Raw genomic sequence first — 25,364 nt, 5'->3', positions numbered from 1 at the left:
TGTTACCACCGATTAGCGTCACATGCATGATGAGGGAAGAAGAAATTTGTCATCATTTGCATCATTCCATGCACATGAAGCTGCAGCCAGTGATGGGTCCAGTGCTTGTCACATCCCAAAGGCAGTTTACAAACCCAGTGGAAGGATTGTGGGGAGGGAGGGAGGGAGGGAGAGGGGGGGGGGGGGTTGTCACTGTAAACAAAAAAAAATTGTTTTCTCAGAAAAAGAATGGAGACTCTTGTTGATCCATCAGGATCCGTCATTATGTGTGATCAGTATATTGGGGTACATCATGATACTTAATCTTCACCCAGATGCCATCCACATACCTGAACCAACGACTTGGTGGTGTTCCACCGTGACCAACACCATCCCCACAGATAGAGTGTCCAGGGAAGCAGAAAAGCGTCATATCAAGAAGGCCCTGAGCAAATGTGGTTATTTGGTCAGTGAAAAGAAAACCACTCTGTTATATTATAGTGTATACTATATATTGTAAGTTGCTGGACCTCTCTAAGGTCCAAGCTGTTTAAAAGGTGAGGTAACTGTGCTGCTGCGGTTGTGCCAGCTGGTGTCCTTCCTGGGCTCTGGGTCTGTTAGCTGTTCATAGGCTCCTCTGGTGCTTTAAGCTTCTCATCCTGGCTGTTCGTGCTACTAGGGTGGGTCTGGCATGAGCTTTCTGGCCTCTTTCAGATGTTGGTGGGGGCTTTTGGGCTGTGGTGAAAGCCTTTTTTCACGTTTTCTGGCTCTATGCACTGGTGTGCATTGTGTATCGGTCCTTATCTTTACTCTGCGTGACATTTCTGGATTCGTGTTGCCTTCTTTCACCACCATAAGAGCTGGTGTTTGGACCTTTGTGATTTGGGTGGCCGTAACGGGAATGGGGGTGCCTTTTTTTCTCTCTGTCCTGGTGTGGGTGTTTGTTTGTTTATTTATTTTTATGCTTCCTTTTTAGCTTATAGGGCTGATGTCCATTACACTGGACAAATTTTAGTGGACAGACACTTACAGAGCTCTTTTACTCTAACTGAACACTCAAAGTGTTTTTTACTACAAACGTCATTCACCTCACCTAAGATTATGAGACTTGGATGACTAAGAACCTACACAGAGGACCTCATTCACCTAATCATGACCTATAGGTTATCTGTAGATCATGAATAGGTCATGACCTACCTCTGACTCCTAAGAAGAAAAACAGACAGCCAATGACAATCAGGAGGTTCTTTGTTTACCTTTAAAGAAATAGTGTCTCCTTCACATCTTTTGTACTGTGAGACTAATATGTGGACTATTTTTTATTTTTTTTACTATTAGAGGAACAGCTGATACCCTGTATAAGCTCAACATGTTTTTATTTAATTAGATCACAGAGAAGAGTTGATAGGTTTGAAGAAAAATTTCAGACATCTACCACATATATAAAATGCCACTAGAAGCAATAAAGAAAACATTTAATAGAAGTTGGGTTAGAATGAGTCAGTCTGATTTAATTAATCCTCTATTCACTGCTGTGAGTCTTCTAAAGGCAGCATTTAAACATCCTTAAGGTACCCTGTACCCTAACCACTTAAACTAAACCATCGTATCTACCTTCACTCCACTTTCTAAGACAATACTAACATGGACTAAATGACATACACAGCACAGCAGCGTAAATACAGCGTGACACTTTGATGTTCAGGAAACATAATGTGAACATAGTAGACAACACATAAGACACTGGACAGTGAGTGTACATACACACGCACAAAAAGACAACAACTGATAATGCCAGACTGAAGAAGACTATGAAATATACAAATTAAAGCACATTAAATCAACATAAAATCAAACTAAATCAAATGGAGTAATTAATGCCATTCACTGAGAGCAGTACTAATTTTTCTCTGGAGTGGCTTTCAAATAAATTTCAAGGCTATTGTACAAAAGCTAAAATACAAAAGCTATTTTAGAACAACACAAATGTTAAATAAATCCACTTTTTCCTTTTCATAAAAGTATCTGACAACAGACAAAACACAGTTCACGGGATATTTACCTATGGGCAGAGGCGCCCCAGAACACAGGGACATATTATTTAGTTGTCTTTGATACATTTAGTTATAATAGAAACAAATTAGTGACATCCTGGAGCCCAAGAGTAAATCTTCTTATATTCTTCTTATTAGCATCTTCCAGAGTTAGCGGTATTCTCTCTCCAGTACACTCTACTTTGAATACTTCAGGGCTAGCTGTATAGGAAATAGAACAACAGAAATAAAAAATGTATGGCAGTTAAATTTTGACAAACGATTGTGCAAATATGGGTTATCTATTCTACTATCTATACTATATACAATTTTGAATGATTAATCTAGCAGAGAAGGCTGTATATGTTACCTTATGAGCAGTGTCTGCAAACTGCTGGACTTTGTGTGTCAGTTCCACAGTTTTGTCCTCAGCACGAGTTAGTCTGTCTCCACGCTCGCCCAGAGTAACATTCACCCTCTGGACTAAATTACCTACACTTCTGCCTTTGGCACGGTTCCGCATTTGACCTGTTTATATACACACACATACACACACAAAAGGATATTGAGAGAATTTTATACTTGTCCATTTAGTAAGAAAATAGTGGACCAAATACCTTTACAATATGTCAAGTATCTTAAACTTAGGTCCATATTTCTTGAGCTTCTGAAAATCAGAGACTATTTTTAAAAATTGTTGTAATTTCTAAAAAGTAGAAGCCATACTTTTTCAAAACTGCACTTAATCTCATTTGGATTTTTTTCTTTCTTTTCTTGATTTGTTTTTTGGTTGTTTGTTTGTTTAAAATGTAATGAACAGAAGTGGACAGAGGCAAAATGACAAAAGAAAGAATCACTGCCCAAATAATTACTGTAACCATAACTGTAACCATAACCTAACTGTATAACAGCATTGGACTGGCATAACAAAGTCCAATGCTGTATGTGACCCAGGTCGGTATGGCGTAACTAAAGGCTGTAGCAAACCCGCGGGACGTTGGGTGTGGGTATTGTTCCAGGCGCAGGGAGTGCAGGCCCTCACATACTCCCTGACATCTTTATCCAGAGTATCCCACCAGAAATACCTCATGAATAAAGAAATGGTCTGACTGTTCCTTGAATGGCCAGTATTTGGCCAGTATGAACCCAGTCCAGGACGGGATGCTGCTGGCACAAAGCGTTGATTCACTGGACCAGTTCCCAGGTCAGTTTCAGTCTCCAGCAATGTCCGGCTATGTACCCAATCTTGCATGTAGAGGGGAGGATGGTTGGGAGATACGAATGATCAGTTCGGAGACGAACTGGTAAGAAAGTGTGTCCTGTTTGTCATTACGAGAACCTGGGCAGAAAGAAATGGAAAAAATGTGCCTGGTGTGCCTTTAGTCTCTTAGGTATTCTAAGGTAAGTTAAGTTCTTGTGAGCAGCCCATATGGTGAATGGTTGCTCCATTCTCTCCAGCAGGTTTCGCCACTCCTCCAGGGAGGTTTAACTGCTAATAGTCGCCCACATCATAATTTCTCTCTACAGGGGTGAGGCGACGAGAAAAAAAGGCACACGGCTGGAGTTTAGCTTGGTGACCAGAATGCTGGGACAGGACTGCCCTGACCCCAGTGTCGGACCCCTCCACCATGAATGGTTTGTCTGGTGAACAGATATTTTAGTGATGAAAGCAGTGTTAGCTTCAGGTGACCAGGTGAATGGAACATTGGTGGACGTGAGGCATGTTAAGGGTGAGGCTACCGGGCTGTAGTTGCGTATAAACCATCTGTAGAAATTGGCAAACCCCAAGAACCGTTGAATATGCTTCCGTGATGTGGGAGTTGGCCATTCCTTGACCGCTTGGGCTTTGGCCGGACCTGCCTTCACCTGCCCTCCTACCAGGATGTAGCCCAGAAAAGACACAGACAGTAAGTGAAATTCACAATTTCAAGCTTTGACATAGGATTCGCTTTCAAGGAGGTGCATGGACATGAGCTTGGTGTTCCTCGAGTTTTCAGTAGATCAGAACATCATCCAGATATACAAAAATGAATCTGTTCAAAAAGTCTCTAAGAATATCATTCACAACAGCTTGGAAGACTTGGGGGATTGGTTAGCCCAAAAGCATTACCAAATATCTGAAATGTCCAAGTGGTGTATTGAATGCAGTCTTCCATCATCTCTCTGTCTTATGCGAATCAAATTATATGTGTTGCAGAGGTTGATTTTGGTAAATATCGTGGCACCATGAAGATGTTTGAAAGCAGAGTTCATTAAAGGCAGTGGGTATTTGTTTTTGACTGTGATGTCATTCAGACCCCTATAATCTATGCACAGATGAATGGTTCTTCAAGGACGGGGAGATTATGCCTGCTGCGAGAGATTCCTGAAAATATTTTCCATGGCTGCTCGTTCAGGCCAGGACAAGATGTAAAGACAGCTAGTGGGAAGAGAGATCCGGGGAGGAGTTCAATCGTGCAATCATTTGGTCTGTGAGGTGGAAGTGAGATGGCATTTTGTTTACTGAAAACCTCCTATATGTCATGCTACTCAGATGAGATGGTAGAGAGATCTGGAGTGGTGTTGTTATGGGCATGAGGTTCTGCATATTCGGGTGGGTAAACGGAGGTGAGACAGGTTAAGTGACAGAACAGCGACGGAGGCAAGTTACAGTACTGGAAGGGGAGCAGGAGTGACAGGAACTGGAAGTGCGTGAGCCAAATGCCTGTGGGGTCTGTAGTTCTTCTCAGCTTCTTTTTCTTTCAGGCGGTTGTCAATCCATAGGGAAAGGGAAACTAACTCCAGAAACTGCGAAAGAGGCAGGCTAATCGTGAAAGACGAGCTGATCTTTCATGGTTTCATTTAGCACTTGCAAAAATATCCCCTGTAACATCCGATATGGCCAGCCAGTGGGGTGGTTTGGTTTAAACTAGATTAAAACCAACAATGCTCTTAAAAATATATATATATTAAAATAAAATAATTAAACATGCTCAGTGAAAACGGGTTTAGCTACATTCTGGACCATGTCTCCAGAATGCACTATCTAGCAAGCTGATTGGAGACCATAACAGTCAATCAGAATTTTTGCATCCAATTCTTTGATTGGATGGTTTTGTGGCACACTTATAATGGTGTACAGAGAGTTGTACGCGCACTGAGCAGAGATGTTGTGAGTGCAAACGACAGACTGAGAGCAGGTCAGCAGATGTCTGTCAGCACACAGAGCAGAGATCTGAGCAAGAGCAAATGCCAACAACTAAGCGAGAGGGGCTGTTATTGTGTGTGTATATAGATAATAGCAAAAACTGAAATACATTTCTTGCAAGCAGCAATGAATTTTGTTCGCTCAAATTAAACTTTTGTTACCTCATAATAATTTTCTCCGCAACATGCAACATTCGCACTTGCAAATTGAAATAATAACGCCATATTTTTGGATGTATTGTTTTCTGCAGTCTCAACTCTATCACAATGTAAAATACACTTTTTGACATCACTGTACACACAGTACACAGCAACACCAAAGTCAAATAATGACCATTAATAAGCATTCTTAAAAAGAAAGGGGATATGGTAACATGCGAAGGTGAAAAGATGTATAATATTATGCTTGCCCAAATTTGTAGCTATAACAGCTTCAATGCCTCTGTGAAGGCTTGAGTCCAACTCCCAAAAAAAAAAAAAAAAACCTCACACCATAAACCACCCTTCACCAAACTTTACACTTGAAGGTATTGAAACTGAAAGCAGCTGACCTGAAAGAGAGGGTCATAGCTAAACTGGGAACTGGACCATCCAAGGCTGATTACCAAGACTATGTGAAGTACCCTCTAAAGGTCTACTAGAAGATAGTATGGAGAATCAACCAACTGGGACCATCAGTAAGAACAAGCAGCTGATGTACACCACAGCAACAGTGATCCTTGAGATGCTTGGCTACAAGTTAAACAGCCACAAGAAGAAGGAGACTAGAGACCAAGATCAAGGCAGCACGAACAGAAACTAGTTAACTATCCTAGCTGTAGAAAGGTATGAGAATGGGTTCCAGTGCTCAGTGGACAACATCAGGCCCTAGCATAATTCATGCCTACTGGATAAGATGCACCCAGAATGGCTAACCAAAGAAAGAACAGCCCTTATCCTCAAGGATCTCCGCTAAGGACCAGTCTTATCCAAATACCAGCCAATAACCTGCCTCAGCACAGGGCTTCGCTGTGTGGAGGTGAGGAAGAGCGGACCCAAATGCAGGACTCACTGGCTAGTGTGGAATGAAGATGGTGTTTATTATACAGAATGGATGAACAGAACATGAGACGGATGACTGGCTGATTGACTGACTGAAAGACTGACTGAACTGAACCGAAATGGAACATACATGCGGGGTAGACAACGTTAATGACTAGACAATGAACTGGTGGAAACCGATGACTTAAATACACAGACTGATGAGGATGATAATGAGAGACCGTTGAGTACACAGCTGAACATAATGTGGCTAATAACACATATAGTGGAACTAGAACATAATACACAGAGACAGAAAGTTGGCACAGTGAAACACGAGCATGTAGAAAATAAACTGAACATGAACAAACTGAAGTTGCTGGGTCAACGACCCAGGAACCCTGACACTATGTAGCCGGTGTATCCGAAAAACTCAGGAGAGTCTTCTCCAGGCACGACATCCCAGTTTACTTCAGACAGAAACTGGTTCATCCCAAAGACAAAACACACAAATCTAACAATGTAGTGTATTCTGTAGTGTAGCAAGGAATGCACAGACCTCTACATTGGAGAGACCAAACAGCCACTTCATAAACATATTGCACAACATAGAAGAGCCACCTCCATGGGACAATACTCGGCTATCTATCTGCATCTAAAGGATAAAGGTCACTCTTTCGAGGATGCCAATGTTCACATTTTGGACAGAGAAGATGGTTTGAAATAGGAGTGAAAGAAGCTATCTAGGTCCACTGTGAACGGCCATCTTTGATCAGAGGCGGTGGTTTACGACACCAACTGTCTGCCATCTATAATCCAGCTTTGAGATCTCTTAACAGACGCCTTAACGCCCACTCACATTCTGGGAAATCACATGATAGGGTGGGGCTAGATTTCACCATGAGCTCACCCGAAACCTTGGCTGATTGTGACCCACACCCCTTTTCACACCTTGGCTCATGTGATTAGGTAGAGGATCCTTAGGGGGTCCATTGTCCCCCCCCCCCGGGACACTCAAACAGGGATTAAATATGGGACTCTTCACCGTTTGACCTTAGAACTGAAGAAGCTTCTTGGATGAGAGGTGAAACATCTTCAAGCAACTTAAAGAAGTCCAGACGCTTTTTTTCTTTCCAAGCTAACTTCAACTTATACACCAATATGCTGATAACATTTTGAAATGCAAGTCTACTGATACAAACAAATTCATACTATTACCATCATCCTCTGCTAGCATTATCAATAGCAACACATTGTTAAGCTATTGCTGTGGAACTGTTTACTTTTAATTGTGGTGCAGCTTGGCATGTGTCCCATCCATTACACTGGCCCTATTACTGGTTTCAGTGGAATGCTGTGCTCACTCTTAGTCACAGAACTAATGCCAGCTATTGTATGAACCTCCCTGAAACAAACAAAGTCTCCTTTCATGTCAGGATCTCATTACAAAGAGGCCTTTCTCTGGCAACAGAAAGGTGGAGCTCAGCAAGAACAATAGACAAAAAGACAGAAGGGAAAATGACTCTGAGACATGCTGAGGATACAATGAGCTGAGGAGTCCCAGTGCCATAACATTAAGACAGGAAGAAATCTATGAATCAAAGGGTGTTTTTTGAGCTGTACAATAGACCTAGTACCAATTTCAGAAAAGGATCGCCATTTCATTAGATCTATTAGAATCATTTGGAGGAATTTCGTGGATTGAAATATTAGGAGTTCCTGTGAATAAAATGTAAAAAAGATCTTATATCAGCATCAGACAAACTCATGATTTGTTTAGTGCATGCTGGGGGTGTACAATAGGATACAAGTGTTTTTTCTAGTTACTGACCATTCACAAGACTTCAGTATACAAGGCACATTTAACCGTACATTCATAGAGTGTTTTATTCCATACACCTTATCTATGTCACAGGCAATTTAGAATCAGTTAACAAGCATGTCTTTGGACTGTGGGAGGAAGCCAAAATACCCTGAAGAAAACCTACACATATAGATTATAGAAACTCCACAGAGAAACCCCATTCAGGGTTTGGACCTGCAACCTATTCCACCACCATACCACTTCAGTTAGAATACCACTAGTGTTAGATTCACATTTAATTTACCTAACTTGAGCTATCATTTACTATCCATTTAATGCCTCCAATTTGAGTTTCATTTTTTCACTATCAGCAAAAAATGGATTAGCATTTACACAGCATTTGAGTGGTCTCATTGACTCTTCAAAATGGCAGCAGCCTTGTCAAAGCGAGAAGAAATTGTGTTAAATAAAAAAGGATATGGAGCACATTACTTATTACAGAGCTCTCCAAAAGTTGATTCTGTTCATTTGAACATAGTGTTTTCAGTGGGAGAAACATTTTGTCACTCATCCAAGTGACTTCTTCAGTCTCAGCTGACTGCAGGTTTCCCCAATCTTATAAACAGTACATTTGTATAATGACTGAAACTAGCACCACTGAAGGAACAATGGGCTGGGAGGACAGTTCCTTCATCATAATTACAGAGCTGCTTCTCACAGGATGTTGATATTGTTAACACTTTTATGCTAAATTTATAGCAGGTAAAACAGGCATTGAACACCTGCAGCTTGCATGTATTATTTTAGGGTCTATCTAAATAAATATATTTAAAGGTACTGTTAGCATGAAATTCCCACCAGATGCCAGTAACAACTCATCTAATCCACACATGCGAAGAAATCAAACTATAGATGTCCATAAATTATGTCTAATAATGAGAAATGACACAGGGAAAAATTATTGAACACCCTTACTGAAATTTATTTAACACTTTGTACAAGATCCTTTGTTGATGATGATAGCTTCAAGACGCCTCCTGTGTGGAGTAACTAGTCACATGCATTGCTCAGGTGTGATTTTGGCCCATTCAGTGGGCTCTTTAATGAACTCTGAGCTTTAGTTCTTTCCATAGATTTTCACTTGGATTTAAGTCAGGTGATTGTCTGAATCCAGTTGAGAGTATCCATGGCTGTGTGTTTGGGATCATTGTCTTGCTGAAGTGTCTACCCTCATTTCATCTTCATCATCTGGGTAGATGGCATCAGATTTGATCAAGAATGTCTCAGTACATTTTTTCATTCATCCTTCCTTCAATTATATGAAGGTGTTGATGTATATTGCTGCAAAGGGTTGTGTTTTTTGGGTAGATATGCAGTGCCTTTTGACCGTCAAACATGGTGTGTATTATGGCATCCAAAGACTTCAGTTTTAGTCTCATCTGACTAGACTACATTCTGTCAGTAATTCACAGGCTTGTCTAAATGTTATTTATCAAACTTTAAACCCACTTCAACATGCTTCCGCAATGATGTCTTGCTTGGTGAGCATGCACACACAGGCAACGGGAATTGTACCTGCCTGTTCCTGTTCTTTCTGTAAGTAAGTAAGTAAGTAAAATTTATTTATATAGCACTTTTTAAGACAAAAACGCTGTTACAAAGTGCTTCACATAAAAACATGTCAAACGAACAATATTAGAAGAAATATAAAAGCATATCAAACAAGCAATAGTACAATATAAATATAAAATAAGACAACATATTACCCAAATGCCTGTCTAAACAGATGAGTTTTAAGCTGTTTTTTAAAAGAGGCCACCGTGTCGATGGTGCGTAGTGAGGAGGGTAAACCGTTCCACAGTATTGGAGCCAGGGTTTGAAAAGCGTGATCCCCCTTTGTTTTCAGACGAGTCCGTGGAATAGATAGACGACCACTATCAGTGGATCTAAGAGTTCGCTTTGGAGAATAGGGTTTGAGAAGCTCCGAGATATAGATGGGGGCCTCACCTTGTAGAGACATAAACGTAAAGGTGAGGATTTTAAACTTATATCTATACCCAATCGGAAGCCAATGCAAGGATTTTAGTATAGGAGTGATATGGGAAAATTTATTGCTGTGGGTTAAAAGCCTTGCTGCAGCATTTTGAACCGCTTGGAGCCGATTTAGTGAGGCCTTAGATACACAGGAGAAAAGTGCATTACAATAGTCTAGCCGGGAGGAAATAAAGGTGTGGACAAGCATCTCCAGTTCGGTTGTGGAGACAATAGTCCTGAGTTTGGCAATATTTCTTAAGTGGAAAAAGCAGGAACGGGTCACGGATTTAATATGAACGTCAAAGGACAAAGATTGGTCAAAAATTATCCCAAGATTCCGAGCAGTGGCTTTTATCGTCGATGAAAAAGCACCCAGATGTTGACTAATTTGGGGCTTGATATTCTCTGGGGCAAGGATTAAGCACTCGGTCTTATCTGCGTTCAGTTGCAGGAAATTGTTTGTCATCCAAAGATTAATTTCCTTAAGACAGTCCATAAGAGTGGATAGCTTGTCTAATTCCCAAGATTTAAAAGAAATGTATAATTGGATGTCGTCTGCATACAAATGATAAGAAATATTTTTGAAACCGCTAATGATCTGGCCTAAGGGAAGAATATATAGTGAAAATAACAGGTGTAGTGCTCTGTAAGTGGTCTATGGCTCTTGGACAACTCTTCTGATAATTTTTTTCACTCCTCTATCTGAAATCTTGGGGCGAGCACCTGGTCAAGGCCAGTTTATAGTGAAACAGCCAGACCAAGTTTTAATTCATTTGAAAGTCTAATAAAATTTGGCAACTGTGCCAACACAGCGCAGAGCAGCTACCCAGAGCTCGATTATCTTGTTAATAATTTTACATCTTGGCTGAGTACAACTCTGGATACTGGGGTTGCTCTAAAAAAAGAAAGTATCAAATCAGAAGTACTTGACTCCCTGGTATAACTCTCAAACATGTACCTTAAAGCAGATAACTCATAAGCTGGGGAGGAAATGGCGTCTCACTAATTTAGAAGAGCAAAATTTTACTTTTTAGCAAAATTATAGGCTAATCTCCAACCTTCCTTTTATCTCAAAGGGTTAAGGTTTTCTTAAAAGACTAGCTGTAAAACAGCTTACTGATCATCTGCAGTGTGGGCAGTGGTTTATTTGAGTCTGTTTCAGTCAAGTTTCAGAGCTCATCACAGAACAGAAACAGCTTTAGTGAACACATAAACTTCTTATGACAGTGGACTCATCTCTGTACTTTTTCTGCTAGACCTCACTGCAACATTTGATACTGTTGACCATAGTGTTTTATTACAGAGATTAGAGTATGCTGTAAGTATTACAGGTTAGCAGTATTGACAGATTTAAAGATTAACTGTAATTTGATATATAACTACCTTCAGTCTGGGTACTAAGGGAAGACCAGTATAGATTAAGAAATCTTTGGATGTCATGTTTCCCATAATACAGACAAAACCCTCTTTTCATTAAACCCGTTAAAACATTAAACCTCTATATGTTCCTTTAGTCACTATCTTACCTTGACCTGATGAGGGACTTTGGTTTGAAACCATCAGGTTTTTTACACGATTCAAGAAGGCTTTGCAGCGATAGATGACCAGATTCATGGTGCAGGCATCTAATTGAACAAACATAACACATTACAACAAAACAAAATTTTAACAAAAAATCTGTTAAGAAATAACTTTCATCATAACCTCAGTAACCATGAGACACTACCTTGTGTTAGTTTGGACTGGCAGTTAATGAATTCTGTGTGTTTGGGAAGAACAAAGCTCTTCCGTCGTGCCTGTAGGTTTTTGGATTCATAGGTATCTGGGTGACCAGCTCCTGCCAGTTCTTGATCACATTTATCAACTCGTCCCTGCTGGCTTGCCTTTCCCAACTTCCTTGACTTTCCCAGACCACCTGCTTTCCCCTCCCAGTGGGTTTGACAGGCGTGGTACAGGATCTGGACAAAAATACACTTGTCTGCTGAGGAGCTAGCCACCCACTGGTCCACAGCATTGTCAAAAACCAAATCAAACTCTGGGCTGTCCTGAAGAGGAGGACACAGGAAAACAAACAAAGCTGGCAAACAACTGAATGCATATGAAATGTAATGTAAGGATACAACAGGTACTGCTGCTGACCTTGTTGGGGTTAATCCCGTTGACCTGTTTGAGTTGTTCAACTGTCCACTGGGACCTCCTGATGAAGGAGGAGGAGCCTCCAAACCGCTTCACCTTGGTGATGAGAAGCTGAGGAGGTCTGGTGTTGGTGACTAGGAAATAAATGCAAACCACAATATCAGAATTTAAAGCTTGTAATAATAATTTTACTAACACCAGAGATTTTGTTCTGATCATTTTAAACTAAATTTTTTAACATAAAAAAGATACTTGATAACCAAAGAACTGAACATTTAGAGTAGATTTCTTTTCATTTAGATGGTAAGAAATTCCCTGCCCTTGAAGGCTACAAAAATAATACATTCATTAGAAGCTTTGCAATTTGCAAAAAGAGCTTGTGCACAGTGTTACTGGAGGCCAAAGTAATGCCATCCAAGCATCTGGCTAGATATCATATTTTGAATATTTGACTGAGGACTGAGTACAATAACTTCAGTTTTATCTGAATTTATAAGCGCACCATCACCAGCAGATTATTTGCAAGTGTTCAGTTTCAGTAATGAACAACAAATGAATAGAAGCAAACCCAGCAATGCATCTTCCATTTATGCTCCTGGAGGTCATAGGCCTCAAAAATCACTTAACACTCATTTACTGTTTCACCTTTTTAGTTTGTTTGTTAGTTTTTTTGATTTGTTCAAATCAATGTCACCTTCATAAAATGTTAAAGTAGTTTGAGTCACTGCACCTTTCAAGAATGCTTTTTGGTACAGCATAACCTCTGGCTGACCACTGTCAATGTCAACGTAAGTTCTCCTTCAATGTCTTTTGCAGACTTTCTAGCAAGAGCAAGTGTTGGAATTGATATTTCTTATATTGTCATTTGTGCTTAGAAACATATAATCATTTGTATGCTGATAAGAATCATATCCTTATTAGGTCTGATAAGATTCTGTGTGCATTTGTGTACCATGAGATGAGAAGAAGCAGCCTCGACGTTATAATTCCATTATAGCTTTTGAAACCAGACTGTTCTGTTTCTTGAGGTGCAAGACTTCCCACCTTTAAATGTGCATTTGAGATATGACCTATTGCAAGTTCCTGTTTTTATAGTTTAGCAAGACGCTTGCTTCTGTTTTTCTGCATACCTCATACACACAGTTTAAGTTCATTGTAAGGTCATACAGTGGGGCAAAAAAGTATTTAGTCAGCCACTGATTGTGCAAGTTCCCCCACTTAAAATGATGACAGAGGTCAGTAATTTGCACCAGAGGTACACTTCAACTGTGAGAGACAGAATGTGAAAAAAAAATCCATGAATTCACATGGTAGGATTTGTAAAGAATTTATTCGTAAATTAGGGTGGAAAATAAGTATTTGGTCACCTCAAACAAGGAAAATCTCTGGCTCTCACAGACCTGTAACGTCTTCTGTAAGAAGCTTTTCTGTCCCCCACTCGTTACCTGTATGAATGGCACCTGTTTGAACTCATCATCTGTATAAAAGACACCTGTCCACAGCCTCAAACAGTCAGACTCCAAACTCCGCCATGGCCAAGACCAAAGAGCTTTCGAAGGACACCAGGAAAAGTATTGTAGACCTGCACCAGACTGGGAAGAGTGAATCTACAATAGGCAAGCAGCTTGGTGTGAAAAAATCAACTGTGGGAGCAATCATCAGAAAATGGAAGACATACAAGACCACTGATAATCTCCCACGATCTGGGGCTCCACGCAAGATCTCATCCCGTGGGGTCAAAATGATCATGAGAACGGTGAGCAAAGATCCCAGAACCACACGGGGGGACCTGGTGAATGACCTGCAGAGAGCTGGGACCAAAGTAACAAAGGTCACCATCAGTAACACACTACAACGGCAGGGAATCAAATCCCGCAGTGCCAGACGTGTTCCGCTGCTGAAGCCAGTGCATGTCCAGGCCCGTCTAAAATTTGCCAGAGAGCACATGGATGATACAGCAGAGGATTGGGAGAATGTCATGTGGTCAGATGAAACCAAAGTAGAACTTTTTGGTATAAACTCAACTCGTCGTGTTTGGAGGACGAAGAATACTGAGTTGCATCCCAAGAACACCATACCTACTGTGAAGCATGGGGGTGGAAACATCATGCTATGGGGCTGTTTTTCTGCCAAGGGGACAGGACGACTGATCCGTGTTAAGGACAGAATGAATGGGGCCATGTATCGTGAGATTTTGAGCCAAAACCTCCTTCCATCAGTGAGAACTTTGAAGATGAAACGAGGCTGGGTCTTCCAACATGACAATGATCCAAAACACACCGCCCGGGCAACAAAGGAGTGGCTCCGTAAGAAGCATTTGAAAGTCCTGGAGTGGCCTAGCCAGTCTCCAGACCTCAACCCCATAGAAAATCTGTGGCGGGAGTTGAAAGTCTGTGTTGCTCGGCGACAGCCCCAAAACATCCCTGCTCTTGAGAAGATCTGCATGGAGGAATGGGCCAAAATACCAGCTACTGTGTGTGCAAACCTGGTAAAGACCTATAGTAAACGTTTGACCTCTGTTATTGCCAACAAAGGTTATGTTACAAAGTATTGAGTTGTATTTTTGTTATTGACCAAATACTTATTTTCCACCCTGATTTACGAATAAATTCTTTACAAATCCTACCATGTGGATTCATGGATTTTTTTTTCACATTCTGTCTCTCACAGTTGAAGTGTACCTCTGGTGCAAATTACCGACCTCTGTCATCATTTTAAGTGGGGGAACTTGCACAATCGGTGGCTGACTAAATACTTTTTTGCCCCACTGTATGTCTATGTATAGTATGGCTGGAAGAACACACACACATGCACCTACACACACCCACACACACAGAATACAGACACTGATGTTCAGATATGCCTGCTTAAGAATGTCACGTGTATTTGTAATTGTATATTCATGAATGATTGCTTGCTGACAATAAAAAGGGCTGTAGCGAAGGAATAAGTTGAAGTTGGCTAAGGAAAGATGAAGGCCTGGGCTGACTTCCCTCGCGAGCCACAAAGACAAAGAGCTCTATCTTGTCTTGTTTTGTCGTGTAGTTATTGGTGTCGTGTTCCAGCGGGGTGTGTGTGTGTGTGTGTGTGTGTGTGTGTGAATGGACATGGTCATGATGGGAGGGGTTCACTGCACCCTGCTGGGATGGTTGTTCGTTCCAGAGTGTGTGGCTGGATGTTCAATTCAGTTTTATCTATACAGCTCCAAATCACAACAAGTCACCTCAAGGAGCATTATATTGTAAGTAAAGACCCTACAATAATACATACAGAGGAAAAACCCAACAATCATATGACCCCCTATGAGCAAGCACTTTGGCAACAGTGGGAAGGAAAAACTCCCTTTTAACAGGAAGAAACCTCCAGCAGAACCAGGCTCAGGGAGGGGCGGCCATCTGCAGCGACCGGTTGAGGTGATAGAAGGAAGACAGGATAAAAGACATGCTGTGGAAGAGAGTCAGAGATTAATAACAAGTATGATTCAATGCAGAGAGGTCTATTAATACATAGTGGGTGAGAAAGGTGACTGAAGAAGAAATATGGAATCTGCTGGGAGATTCCATAATGGGAATCCCCCAGCAGCCTACACCTAAGGGGGGGATTCAGGGTCTACGGAGCCCCGCAAGGGACATGGGAGATCTCGCAAAACTAACTCGGGATCTCGCAAAACTTTTGCGATATCTCACTAAAGTTGAATTCCAACAATGGCGGCAGCTACTTAGTTGTAATATTACTCTTTCTGGGTCACAAAATAAACTTTTAAGATATTTTGAGGTGCGAATGTAGTTGTGTAAACGTCAAATATCTGCTCGGTTTACAAGACATCACATATTTGCAAAAGTGCTCCGACGTTTTCGGAGATCTGACACCCACCATCTCGAAGCTAACGGGAGGTCGAGACCTACTACAGGCGGGAGGAACACCACTCTCCCGGCACATCGTGCCTCGACCTCCCGGTCGGCTTCGAGCTGGCGGTCTCCGAAGAATGCGGCTAAAACTTTTGCGAGATCTCACAAAACTTTTGTGAGATCTCGAGTTTGTTTTGCGAGATCTCGCAAAACTTTTGCGAGATCCCGAGTTTGTTTTGCGAGATCTCGCAAAAGTCCGTCTTAATTTTTTTTTCTCCCATGTCCATTGCGGGGCTCCATAAGGGTCACCTGATCCAGCCCTAACTATATGCTTTAGCAAAAAGGAAAGTTTGAAGCCTCATCTTAAAAGTAAAGATAGTGTCTGTCTCCTGAATTCAACCTGGAAGCTCATTCCATAGAAGTGGGGCCTGAAAACTGAAGGCTATGCCTCCCATTCTACTTTGAAACAACAAGTAAGCCTGCAGTCTGAGACCAAGGAGCTCTAATGGGGTGATATGGTACTATAAGGTCATTAAGATAAGATGGGGCCTGAGTAGGAATTTGAATTCAAACCTAGATTTAACAGGGTGCCAATAAAGGGATTCTATACTGTCTTGAATATGATAATATGCTAATGGGACAAATAAGTAGCCATGAATATTGTATTTTGATTATTATACATCAGAAAATTGTGAAGCCTTTATTTTGACACCTGGATAGACAGGGAAGCCTTTATTTTGACATGTCTATAGACAGGAAGCAGGAAGTGCAGAGAACAGTGGGAATGGCTACCCCTTTGTAATCATTTGTGTTGAATCCAAAACAATCCTTCAGAGGAGTCCTTCAGAAAGCAATGGTTGTAAGTTCTGTCAGTTCTTTGTATATTAGGTAATTAGTAATAGGGTGTTTTGTGACATTGTTTTTTACCTTCTTTGAAGTGCAGTAGTTATAGGTCGTAGCCTCTGAGCTAATGATAAAAGCGTACACTCACCAACTACCTGCTCATTTTTCGTTGTATTAATGTCAGACTGTATATCTACAGGATACTTATTTTGTAGTCTCCTATGTTAGTGCCTAACTATACTTACATGCTGATTATATGACAGTCCTTTGTGTTTTTGTGTTTTGTATGTGTTTTTCATCACTCCAGTTCATGATGTCAAATTGCTATGTACAAAGTCATTAAAGGAGCAAGTACGCTTGTCTTCCTGGCTCTTGAAAAGGAGTTTTGCTGGCTGTTTATCTATGCTCACATTCAGAGAGTTCAACACATAGAGAGAATAGTACAGAAGCCAATATTGAAGAAATATGCTCTCTGTTTCTAGTCCCTGTCATTATGGTTGCTGCAGCATTTTGGATTAACTGAAGGCTTTTCAGTGTTTTTTTGGGTTTTTTTTAGGAAATCCTGATAATAACTTCAGTTTTATCTGAATTTAGAAGCAGAAAATTAGAGGCCATTCAGGTCTTTATGTCTTTAAGACATTAGTGCAGTTTAACTAATTGGTGTGTGTTATCTGGTTTCATGGATAGATAAAGTTGGGTGTCATCTGCATAGCAGTGAAAATATATGCTATGCCTTCTGATGACATTGCCTAAGGGAAGCATGTATAATGTAAACAGAATTGGTCCTAGCACTGAACCCTGTAGAACACCATAATTGACCTAAGTGTGTGAAGATTCCATTTACATGAACAAATTGGAGTCTATTAGCTAGATATGATACAAACCACTGTAGTGCAGTACCTGTAATACCTACAGCATGCTCTAATTGTTCTAATAGAATATAATGGTCGACAGTATTGAACGCTGCACTGAGGTCTAGCAGGACAAGCACAGAGATGAGTCCACTCTCAGAGGCCACAGGAAGAAGATCTTCCGAGTAGCGGGTGTTTCTTGGGTCAGCCCAGTGACCCTGATCTTGGTTCACACCAGGGTGGTTGGTCTCTACTGGGGTTGGCTGTCCAATGCCCATGGGACTCTCCCCCCTTGGTCATTTGTGCCCCATCTAGGGCCTCACTCCTTCTCCTGCTGGATGGGCACGCAGATATCGGCGAAATGTGTGGCCTCAGGTCTTCAGTACTCTTTGGGGCTGTGGTTCTCCCGGATCCATCTCGTTCTGTCTTTGGCTCCTGGGGGATGTTATCGTGGCTTACCACCCTCATTTTCAAAGATATTTTGTGAAACAGACAGACACACTCACTCACTCACACACTCACTCACACATGCACTCTCTCACTCGCTCACTCTCAACAGGCAGAGGAAAACTGAGGACTAAATACACAGAGGTTAATTGTCACAGACCCAGTACCATGATAGAGTGTGTCTCATGCTTCCTGTTTTATTTTGATAGTGTGCTATTTTATTTTGATAGTGCATTATGTTCAGCTTTATTTCCCTGTCCTGTTAGTCTGATTAGTTCCAGCTGTGCTTCCCCTTCCCTCATTATCCTCCATGTATTTAATACTCGGTATTCCCCCGCCTGTTGTCATCCCTCGTTGCTGTTTGTGTCACTGTGGTTTTCGCGCTACTCCTAGTTCAGGTTCTGTTTTCTTGTTTGTAGTGTTTGATTTTACTATAGCAATAAAAGCTGCCTTCCTTAGTTTACCCCTTATGTTTAAGTCCTGCATTTGGGTCCAGCCTTTACCTGCCACACAGCCAGCGTTGACAAATACTACGTGCAGGTACATGTCACACACATGACTTTGTTTATATAAGATCCTAACGCATGCAGACATTAGTCTCTGCTATTTCCATTAACATATATAAAAAAACAAGCTTGCAAAAGTGATGAGCAGTGTTGGACTTTTCTTATTATACATTAATACCTGTTTTAATTCACATATATCACAAATTATTTATGTTTCATTTTTTTCCTAAAAAGAAATTTTATTTTTCCCTGTCTCCAAAAACTATGGAATAAGATCATGATTGAGATCTCACAGTATTAAAGTTGTATGACATATTCTCTGATATTAATGAGGTTTTAAACAAAAACAACAACAACAAAAAAAACAATATTTTGAGATGATAATTTCTCAGATTTGAGTCACAAAAATATGAATGTGCCCTGTCTGATTTTTTTTTATGACTCTAATGGCCTCACTAGAACTTCAACCTACAGTTTTATTTTTTTTAATCAGAAACATAGAGTGCCTAATATAGACTTTTACCTGATATACAGATGAATGTGGCATAATCCCCCTTAGGTCCAGTAGACAGGAAAGCCATCCTCTTTTTTTTCCTCCTCCTCACCTCCACCGCCACCAGCATCCGCTCATCACGAGGGATGAAGATCTCTTTGTTAATGGCAGACTGAATGTTCATTGTTGTCCAGAAACCTACACAAATAAATTATATACATGACTGTTGTTGTTATCTCTGGTTAGGAATAATTACCATCCTATCATTACATCTGAGAGAGGGCAAACGGACTTAACATCCAGCCTTTTATGTTTGAAGTCATACAGAGCGGAGTTTATGTATATGTGTTTTTGCTAATAATAAATCATCTTTAATTCTTAATGAAATATAATTAAAGTATAAGTCTGATTAATATGATTAATGAGAAATGCAATTTGAATAATGAAATCTTTCTAATACTTGAGTTCTGACCTCTTGGCCTTTAACTGTGATTTGATGTGTGTGTGTGCTTCTGTGCTGGGACTGTTTGTACCAACAGGAAATGCAAACTTAGCACACAGCCTAGATTTTGCCTCAGGCCTTTAGTGCTTGGTCAGGATGTCTAAGCAAATATTCACTGAATGTCTGACTTTAACATGTATGGCTGAATAAGAGAAATTACATTTAGTATATTGTAATTGAAAAACAGAGTGATGGATTTAATAATAAATCATATTAAAGTAAAACATGGAAAAGAATCTTTAAACTACATTTTAAATCATGTTAAATTAAGGTCACACAAATAGGGTCTGGCTGGACATCTGGTGACTAGATTTTAACACAGATGATTAGATGTCCAGAGAGAAAAAGAGGGAGGAGAGCGAAGGGGAGAACACATATAAAAACTAACACTAGTTCTTGTGATGGCCAGAAGGCATCATCTGAAGATTTGGCTCTGAGAGTCCACAGATATGCCAGATGAGCAACCACTGCTCAAACAATGTGGACCCACTAATTGGGTCTAATTGTAATTTTGACTTTTTCTCTTCGCATTTTTTCTGTGTTGGATTATAAGTTCAGGAGGATTTAGATTTCCATCATTTCCTAATGGATTACAACTTCCAAGAACTGGGCTCCTTTCCTGTATATTCCCACAGAGATAGGTGCGTTGTTGCCAAGGCGTGCCCATTCGCTCCAATCTCTTTGTCCTCAAGGATCAGAATTAAATCAGTTTAGGTTAATTAGATTTAGTCACCAAGTTCACAGATTTAATAGATTGCTGCTGATAATGGATCTGACTGAGGTGAAACCTTGACCAGAGGGCCACCCTGGCAGGCATGCTTTCAGAGGGAGGAAGATTGACATCCAGAGGAACTGAGTAGCAGTCAGGGTGAGTCTCCTTCCCTGCTCCATCTGTTTGCTTACTGGGTAATACTCATAGGATCAGAGATTAGTGCTTTTATATAGAGATTCAGGATTGCGTGTGCCTGCTTGAAGATCAACAAAGCCACTCTCAAAGGACCTCCAATACCAGGATTCACCATAGCAGCAGGTAATTAAAGAGCCTCTATCCAGTGGACCACGGAATGTAAACCTGAGTCAGTCCTCACCATGATATTTAAATAAAATAAAATAAAAAAACAGAAGGGGGAGTTATTTAATTTGCTAGGGTCACTTTGTCATCATTACAGGCAGAATAAAAGTTTGATACAAAATATGTAATATTTAATGTCTGCTGTCATACATTGATTTACATTTGTTTCTTTTATATCTCATTATTCAGCTGGAACCTGACATGCTAAACAAGTGGTCTCCAGCATAGACATGGTTTCCAGAATGGAGCCTAGCATGTGCCTGCCTGAGGACAGGGCAAAGATTCACACTGTAATTTTCACTGCACCTTTCATAATGTTGCTTGACATGGTTTAATGACAGAATATCAATCTGTGAACACATTTCGACATGAAATGTATTCGGGTCACAACCTGACTGTGTATAGCCTATATTTAATAAATCACTTTAAAATACAGTTTCTTCATTTTAAAAGTCTCAAAACTTGTTTCAATCTCATTTTTCGTCATTGGTCAGCCATGTAAAACACAACTTAATGTGTAAGTAAGGTTCAGAGAGCTTTTCTTTGGAAAAGCATGTTGTTGGGATACGTCCACAAATAGAATAGGCGGACTATGTTAAGCTCAGACAGTCTGTTACCCCAGTGACTGTTTAACCCTCTCAGGGTCAAATTAAACTTTTTGTTTGCTAATGCACAACCAAGTCCTGCAGTGGTACTTCTGAGTGAAAAAAACTCATAAAATATGTATGTGGGGTAATCAGGTTGTTAGTTTTTAACTGTTGCAAATCGGCAACGCCTGCCTCGAGAGGGTTAAGTTAACTCTCTTTCTAGGACAGAAAAATCCAGTTTTCCTCAGTTCAAGGTTAAAAAACTAATAGTCCTTATCTAAACCTGCTGCTTGGAATAGGGGCCTGCAGTTGAAATAGTTATATCTTTCTTTTTTTGTAAAATGCTATAATCAAAGTGTTTTTTACTGGTATTTTCCTTAGCTTTAGGTGGTTTGAGACCACACAAAGTCTATATGGGGCAGGGGTTTGGGGTTTTTTTTATATCCAGATGTGCTAGTTCAGCGGTCTACTGAAATGACCCCCTCATCTTATTGGGGGTTGCTGTAACTCAGGAGGTAGAGCAGGTCACCTACTGACTGGAAGGTTAGTGGATCATTGGCTCCTCGAGTCTGCATGCCCAGTATCCTTGGGCAACATACTAACCCCAAGTTGCTCGTATGAATGTTCGTTAGGAAGCACTAAAGACTTAGAAGAAAAGTGCTTGTGTGAATGTGACATGTTGCATAGAGCACTTTGAGTACACCAGGAGAGTAGAGAAGCGCTATATAAGAATCAGTCCATTTACCATTTTATTGAGGATATCTAATTGACATAATGCTTTCCCTAGCTGCTCACCCTAACCATTAAAAATGAATTCCTAATCTTAACCCTTAGCCTAAACCTAACCATTACCTAATTGTAACCCTGATACTAAAACCTAAAAGAGCCTCAGGAATGTCTTCAAACTCGTGGGGACAAGCATTTTGTCCCCATAAGTAACTGTTGGTCCCCACAAGTATAGTGGCATGCCAATTTTCTTTCCTCACAAACATATGTAAACATGGTACACACATGCACACACACATGCATCCCACAAAAACATTGTTGATTTACATGCATTTTTGAATTTTTGTGTTCCAGGTGATTTTTGTATGTTTGTTGCATGTTTGTTTTTTCTTACAGGTGCAGCAGTTGGTGATACATGCATGTTTCTGTGCATTTCTATTTGTGCTCTATCGTTTTTTTCTTCACCTGCCTGTCCTGCCCTGGACACTGTCTTACTGTATACCACGTATAATGTAATAAATGAAATAACACGAATAAGAGGAACCTATAGAGAATTTATAGAGCTGATCTTGGAAAAGCAAAATGTGTTTGGCACGACAGTGTGTTCAGATCATAATTCTGACTGCAAAAGCTGCCCGACAGAACAGGATGAAAAAAGTAAAATAAAAAAAACCCTAATAAAAACCTAATTCTTATTTATTACAAAAAGCCCAAAACCATTTGTCGTGTCATAATCGGTCACACTGATAGAAAAATCTCAGTTACAAGTGGCATCTTATTTGTGAATATGATTAATACTGAGTGAAAATGCAATGTCTTAAAATTTGCATTTGTTAAGCAATTTTCTAGTCTTACTTATCATTTATGGCACTCAAGACTAAAAATCACATTCCAGCTCTTCAGGTTCAGAACCTCTATCATTTTTACTGAAAATCAGCGATAAATGATTCTCGGTTATTCTATCCAAATAGCAAAATGACACCAAATCAAGTTCAGATTGGAATCCACTGGCATGATGGGCTGGATCATCATAGATCACAAGGATCACAGACTTAAATCAGGTCAGGCCTGCGTCCATTTTGTCTCAAAACAACAATATGTTTGCTTTTACTAATACAACTTTATATATTCTTTAAAAATTTAGAAGGCTGCCCTTCATTATTTAGTTAAATGTGAATCAGTTAACTCTAAACACAGTTTAAAACATTTCTGCTTTTTTAAAATATTTTTTTCTGTCAATCTTCACTAATAGCAGACAACATCAGACACTACAGTTACAGGTGTTTCTATCTTTGAGACACCTTTAGTTGCTCTGCCACATTTGAGAAAGCATTTTGCTATTATTTGTATTTCCATAAGATAGCAACAACTTATATATATATCGAGTTTGGAAATTATGAAAATGACTCAGTGATTGTGAAATTAATCATGGCCCTGTTTCTTTCCTTCTTTGTACCCATCTTGTTTTTGAGCATTACAGAGTCCCTGAGGGACTCATCCCTCACAGGATTGTTTTACATTATTGTTCATCACTCAGTAATCTATGTGTGAATCACTGGACATTGGCAGTTTTTCTTATCATCCAAAATGTACATGTTTTGGGAAACAATTTCTGAAACAAAGATTTTCTCTGGTGAGCCAATTCAACAGCTGCATATTATCAACAATATTATAATATTGTTGTTATCACTGACCTATATTTACAAGGTGAGCGTGACCTGTGTTTATAAATGCTCATTTTAATGATAAATGGAATGGTTCTTATATAGCCCCCACTCAAAGCTCTTTATACAACATGTGTCATTCAACCATTCGCACAAGCACTGTTTTCTATACTTTTTCCAACAAAGGTGCTTTCAATCTATCTAGCATTCATTCTTTAATTTGGCATGCAGGTTTGCCCCCCACCCGAATCCTATTTTATTCTAATGCTTCATGTTTGACGAGATGTTTTCTGGTTTGTTTTTTTTTTGGTTTGTTTTTTTTGGGGGGGGTTGACAATTAAACACAATGAACAACAGTGAAATGACAAAGTATTCAGATCTTTGTCTTCAGTAGAGTACCACCATGCATTTACCAAACAAAGACTTTCATTGCCATAGTTATAAACAATGTTATTGTTTTCAGCTGCTGTGCAGCTACACTTCAAATAAATTACATCTTTATAAGACAACCAACCCAAAATTGCGTGAAACATTTAAGTCAAACATGGCTAATTGTGTTTTGACATTTTTATTCCTTACTCTACGTTTTTCACTCATTTACCAAACGTAAGTCTAAATGTTATCCTACCTGTTCTTGTTTTCTTCTCTTTCCAAATCCTGGACTGGTCTTTGCTTCTACTCCAGTGAGACTCTTGTGTTAGTACAGATGTTCAGTTAGTACGTGGTTAAATTGATCAAATACTTCCAAGGCTTCAGTCCTGAATTTATACCCAGGCACACTAAGTGGCGTGCCTTGCTGTGAAGGCACACAGCAACCATAGTCCATCCCATTTCAAAAGGCTGACAGGCACATGGTATGAGCCAGAGAACAGACAGTTGCTGTCTCAAAAACTGAGCTTTCCGTGGAAGTCTTCATTATTACACATGTGCAAATCTTTATCAGCCAATTAGAATATTGTGAAATTATTTAATTTTAATAACTATATATATCTATATGATGTGACACTGCATCACTCCATGAACACATGAGACAAAAGCCACTACAACCCCAAAGTTTTCTGAACTTTTCTATACATAACAATTAACATACAATGAATAGCTTAAATAATGCTATGTAACTAAAAAATAATTTTAAAAACAAGAATACAATATGCCAAAAAAATAATGAAGTTAAAACCAATTAAAAAAAATAAATAAGAAAATTTAAATAAGCTTAAATTGAAATGACCTAATCCCATAGGGAAATTCATACGTCTGACATAGCTCATCTATTAAAGCCTGATGGTTGTGGGTGCGAATGATTTTCTATATCTCTGAATTTATTCTGTGAATTTTATTTTATTTTTTCCCAACAGAGAGAGGAGTACTGATGTTACTGTTGTTGTTTTAAAGTGGCTGAGCAGAGTTATTCAGGATGCCTTCAAATATCTTTAGAGTGCAATTTTACACCATCTCCTACCACTGGAAATGATGTGATATATAACAATGCAAACATTTTCTACATCAGTACAGCAACAACTGAGTTTAAAAGGGCTTACTAAATGGTGTCAACATTATAGCTGTAATGTATTCAGTCTTTTCTAGTCTTTTAACATGGACCCAATAAACAGAAGCCAGCATAGCAGAAATATGG

General features: G+C 39.8%; 1 protein-coding gene across 2 annotated transcripts; it reads right to left on the bottom strand.

Annotated features, from left to right (window-relative positions):
* Positions 1–1,426: 1,426 nt before the first annotated feature.
* On the bottom strand, positions 1,427–24,554 carry stxbp6l (syntaxin binding protein 6 (amisyn), like). 2 transcript variants are annotated; one of them, XM_040026935.1, is made up of 7 exons: positions 24,360–24,554; positions 19,211–19,378; positions 12,196–12,326; positions 11,783–12,014; positions 11,583–11,681; positions 2,383–2,540; positions 1,427–2,234 (listed from the first exon to the last, which is right to left on the bottom strand). In XM_040026935.1, the coding sequence occupies exons 2-7, from the start codon at positions 19,362–19,364 to the stop codon at positions 2,211–2,213; spliced, it is 798 nt and encodes a 265-aa protein (XP_039882869.1). In that variant the 5' UTR covers positions 19,365–19,378; positions 24,360–24,554; the 3' UTR covers positions 1,427–2,210. The 2 variants fall into 2 exon arrangements, with proteins under 2 accessions (XP_039882869.1, XP_039882859.1); XM_040026925.1 differs by having other exon boundaries at positions 11,783–12,101; positions 24,360–24,549.
* Between the last annotated feature and the right edge of the window lie 810 nt (positions 24,555–25,364).

Source organism: Simochromis diagramma, unplaced genomic scaffold (genome assembly GCF_900408965.1).
Source record: "Simochromis diagramma unplaced genomic scaffold, fSimDia1.1 OVJJ01000746.1, whole genome shotgun sequence".
NCBI classification, from domain to species: Eukaryota; Metazoa; Chordata; class Actinopteri; order Cichliformes; family Cichlidae; genus Simochromis; species Simochromis diagramma.
Note: the sequence above shows the minus strand (reverse complement) of the source record. Positions and strands in the feature narration are given on the sequence as shown.